The sequence below is a fragment of the Elephantulus edwardii genome, unplaced genomic scaffold, assembly GCF_000299155.1.
Source record: "Elephantulus edwardii isolate Elephantulus edwardi_28Jun2011 unplaced genomic scaffold, EleEdw1.0 scaffold00006, whole genome shotgun sequence".
Lineage (NCBI taxonomy): Eukaryota > Metazoa > Chordata > Mammalia > Macroscelidea > Macroscelididae > Elephantulus > Elephantulus edwardii.
The window spans coordinates 20,075,877-20,079,905 of record NW_006399756.1 but is presented as its reverse complement, the minus strand read 5'-3'; the positions used below and the strand labels follow the sequence as shown (position 1 = coordinate 20,079,905).

Genomic DNA, 4,029 nt, shown 5'->3' with positions numbered 1-4,029 from the left:
GGCTCTGGAGTCAAGACCTAGATAGACACAGATACATCTATTTTTAATTTCCTGCCATCCTTCCAGTCCGCAGACCACGGCTGATCTATTTTGTTTTCTCCTCTCTCGAAGAATAAACCTCTTTTCTCAGCGGCTGGCGCGACTCTTTCCTGCCTCTTAGACTAAAACTTGGAGCCCAGGAGCCGGGAGTCAGAAGGTGTCACCCGAGCGCCCGAGGCGCGGGCCAGGAGCCCTTCGTGGGAGGCGGGCCATGGGCCACTAGGTACACCGCTTGGGCCTGGCCCCCTGCGGCTCCCTATCCATGTGAGCGCGGCCGGGCGAGCGAGCGAGCGGGGTCCAGGAGGAAGAGGAGGACGTGTGCGCGCCGGCCGGAAGGCAGCTGGCAGCAGGCCCAAGGAGCGGCACCGCGTTCATGTTCCGCCAAGAGCAGCCGCTGGCCGAGGGCAGCTTCGCGCCCATGGGCTCCCTGCAGCCAGACGGGGGCAACGCGAGCTGGAACGGGACCGAGGCGCCCGGGGGCGGTGCCCGGGCCACCCCCTACTCTCTGCAGGTGACGCTGGCCTTGGTGTGTCTGGCCGGCCTGCTCATGCTCTTCACTGTGTTTGGCAACGTGCTCGTCATCATCGCGGTGTTCACCAGCCGCGCGCTCAAGGCGCCCCAGAACCTCTTCCTGGTGTCGCTGGCCTCGGCGGACATCCTGGTGGCCACGCTGATCATGCCCTTCTCGCTGGCCAACGAGCTCATGGCCTACTGGTACTTCGGGCAGGTGTGGTGCGGCGTGTACCTGGCCCTCGACGTCCTGTTCTGCACCTCGTCCATCGTGCACCTGTGCGCCATCAGCCTGGACCGCTACTGGTCAGTCACGCAGGCTGTGGAGTACAACCTGAAGCGCACGCCGCGCCGCATCAAGGCCATCATCTTCACCGTCTGGGTCATCTCGGCCGTCATCTCCTGCCCACCACTCATCTCCATTGAGAAGAAAGGGGGAGGAGGCGGCCCGCAGCCCGCGGAGCCGCTGTGCGAGATCAACGACCAGAAGTGGTACGTCATCTCGTCGTGCATCGGCTCCTTCTTCACGCCCTGCCTCATCATGATCCTGGTCTACGTGCGCATCTACCAGATCGCCAAGCGCCGCACCCGCGTGCCCCCCAGCCGCCGGGGCCCGGACACCTCCGCCCTGCCGCCGGGGGGTACGGAGCGCAGGCCCAACGGCTTGGGCCCCGAGCGCGGAGCGAGCGCCACGGGCGCGGAGATCGAGCCTCTGCCCGCCCAGCTCAACGGCGCCCCCGGGGAGCCCTCGCCGGCCGGGCCGCGCGACGCCGACGCCTTGGACCTGGAGGAGAGCTCGTCGTCCGAGCACGCCGAGCGGCCCCCGGGGCCCCGCCAGTCCGAGCGCGGGTCCCGGGCCAAGGGCAAGACCCGGGCCAGCCAGGTGAAGCCTGGGGACAGCCTGCCGCAGCGCGCGCCCGGAACTGCGGGGTCGGGGGTCCCCGTGGCCGGGGCCTCGGAGGAGCGCGGCGGGGGCGCCAAGTCTTCGCGCTGGCGCGGGCGGCAGAACCGCGAGAAGCGCTTCACGTTCGTGCTGGCGGTGGTCATCGGCGTGTTCGTGGTGTGCTGGTTCCCCTTCTTCTTCACCTACACGCTCACGGCCGTCGGCTGCTCCGTGCCGCCCACGCTCTTCAAATTCTTCTTCTGGTTTGGCTACTGCAATAGCTCCTTGAACCCCGTCATCTACACCATCTTCAATCACGACTTCCGCCGCGCCTTCAAAAAGATCCTGTGCCGCGGGGACAGAAAGCGGATCGTGTGAGCGCACAGCTGGCGCGCGCGCATGGACTCTAGGCCACTGCGGGGAGAGGGGCTCCAGGGGCTAGTCTAGGCTGCGGGGCACTCGGACCCCCCAGGCACTCAGAACCGCTTTGCTGTCCTGGGGTTTGCTCCGCGGGGCACCTGCTTGTAGGGAGAAGGACTAACTGGAAAGGCCACCCCCCCCCCAATTGTCAGAGCAGCCCCTGACCGGGGGTGTCCTGGGCCGCGCCTCATCAGTATTGTTCCCAATGGGTGTTTTACTTACTCTCCACCCCCCATCCAGCTCTCATAACTCTTTGAGACTCACTGGAACCCAGGGGGGCCCTTGCTCACGAAGGGTTAATGGATGGGGCTTGCCTGGGCCTGGCTAATGGCCACCCCCCCTTTTTTTTTAACAAACGCTCAGAGCAGCCCAGCCCACCCTCCCCCACACCCACTGTAAATATGCACTATTTTTGATAGTTCTGGGGGTGGGGCAGTTGGAATGGTTTTGAGGTTGGAATCCTGGCTGGCTGAGATGCCCTCCAGGCAGACATGGCGTCTCCAGCCAGAACTAGGCCCTTTGCAAATCCCATCCTTTTCTGCCAATAACTCCCCGGAGCTGGACCTGCTATGAGATTTCCTAACGGGGGTGGGGGTAGGGGAAGATTCCTGTCCATTTTTCTCCTGTGCCTAACAAGCATAATTGCCTTTCACTATGTAAATACTACAATGATGGATCAAGACAGAAGTAAATGAACCTGCCCGCCTCGCATGGGCCCTGTGTATAAAGCCATTCTCCTCTGATGCACCGCTCGCCCCAATAACGCACTTTAAAGCGTCTCTTTCTGGTGCCCGTTCCCTCCCTTCGGGGCCACTGCTTGAAGAATATGTATGTTTCTATCTTGTATGTATGTTCGTCTCTGCCTCCCTAAAAGCGCTGACTTACAGGGAAATGTGTTGAACTGCTGTTTTTAAACAAAGAGTGGAAATTAGGTGGAAGAAGCAAACCTGATGTAATTTGTCCAAGGTAAACAGTTTGAAAAGACAAATGGGTCTACCAGACTGTACAGTTCCTGCCCCAAGAGCTCTTAGGTATCAAAAGTGTTGTCTTTCCCCTCCTTCCTACTTTCCTGGTTGCCATCGTGTCATGAACTTCCAAAGTCAGGGTAGGAGGGCGGAGACCTCGGTTTACAACTGCATTTCTAGGTGTCTCAGACCCACTCTGTAAGGCCTGCACTCTTAATTCACTAAAGGAAAGCTGATGTCAGCACATGTTGCTACTGGCAGTGGAACTTTTTTTTTTTTAAATAAAAAAGTTTACAGATCAAATGTGAAATAAATATGAATCAAATGGCCCTGTCTGTTATCTGAGTTCTCAGTTTTTAGGGCGGAGACCTCGGTTTACAACTGCATTTCTAGGTGTCTCAGACCCACTCTGTAAGGCCTGCACTCTTAATTCACTAAAGGAAAGCTGATGTCAGCACATGTTGCTACTGGCAGTGGAACTTTTTTTTTTTTAAATAAAAAAGTTTACAGATCAAATGTGAAATAAATATGAATCAAATGGCCCTGTCTGTTATCTGAGTTCTCAGTTTTTAAGACTCTGAGAGCATCTGGTTAAGTGTCTATATGTTGTTGTTGTTGTTGTGTACCATCGAGTTGAACTGGCTCAGAGCTGACCCTCTGGCTGGCTTTCAGAGGCAGTTAATCGCAGGGAAGGAGATTGACCTCTTTCTCCTGTGGAGCAACTGTTGGCCTCGAACCACATACCCATGCCTTCGGGATTGCAGTATAGCTCCTTGCCACTAGGCCACCAGAGCTCCATATATGTATATATATATGTGTTTCAAAGGCATGCAGTTCAGATCTGCCAACTGCTCCTCTGGAGAAAATGAGTAATTTCCTCTAGAGCAGTTTAGAGCCTCTGAAAACCTGCTGGATTGTCAGCTATAAGTCAGTTCCAACTTTGCAAGAACACATAGCAACAACAGCATTTTTAAACACGTATTAGTAGTGTAACTCCATATCCCTAGGCCACTAGCGCTCTCTTCACTTTAAAAGTACATGTACATGTAACAATCTCTCTGTTTTATTGCTGTTCCATTGAAATCAGCTTGTAGCTGAGATCCTTCGGAGGGTTTCTGAGGCTGTAAATTGTGCAGAAGGAGATTGCATGTCTTTCTCCCCAGGAGCGGCTAGCAGATTCCAACCACCAGGAAATTGGGCCTTTGCTAGCAG

General features: G+C 56.5%; 1 protein-coding gene across 1 annotated transcript; it reads left to right on the top strand.

Moving 5' to 3' along the window:
- Positions 1-412: 412 nt before the first annotated feature.
- On the top strand, positions 413-1,810 carry ADRA2A (adrenoceptor alpha 2A). Its single transcript, XM_006879938.1, has one exon. It carries the CDS (start codon positions 413-415, stop codon positions 1,808-1,810), a length of 1,398 nt encoding a protein of 465 aa, XP_006880000.1.
- The last annotated feature ends 2,219 nt before the right edge of the window (positions 1,811-4,029 follow it).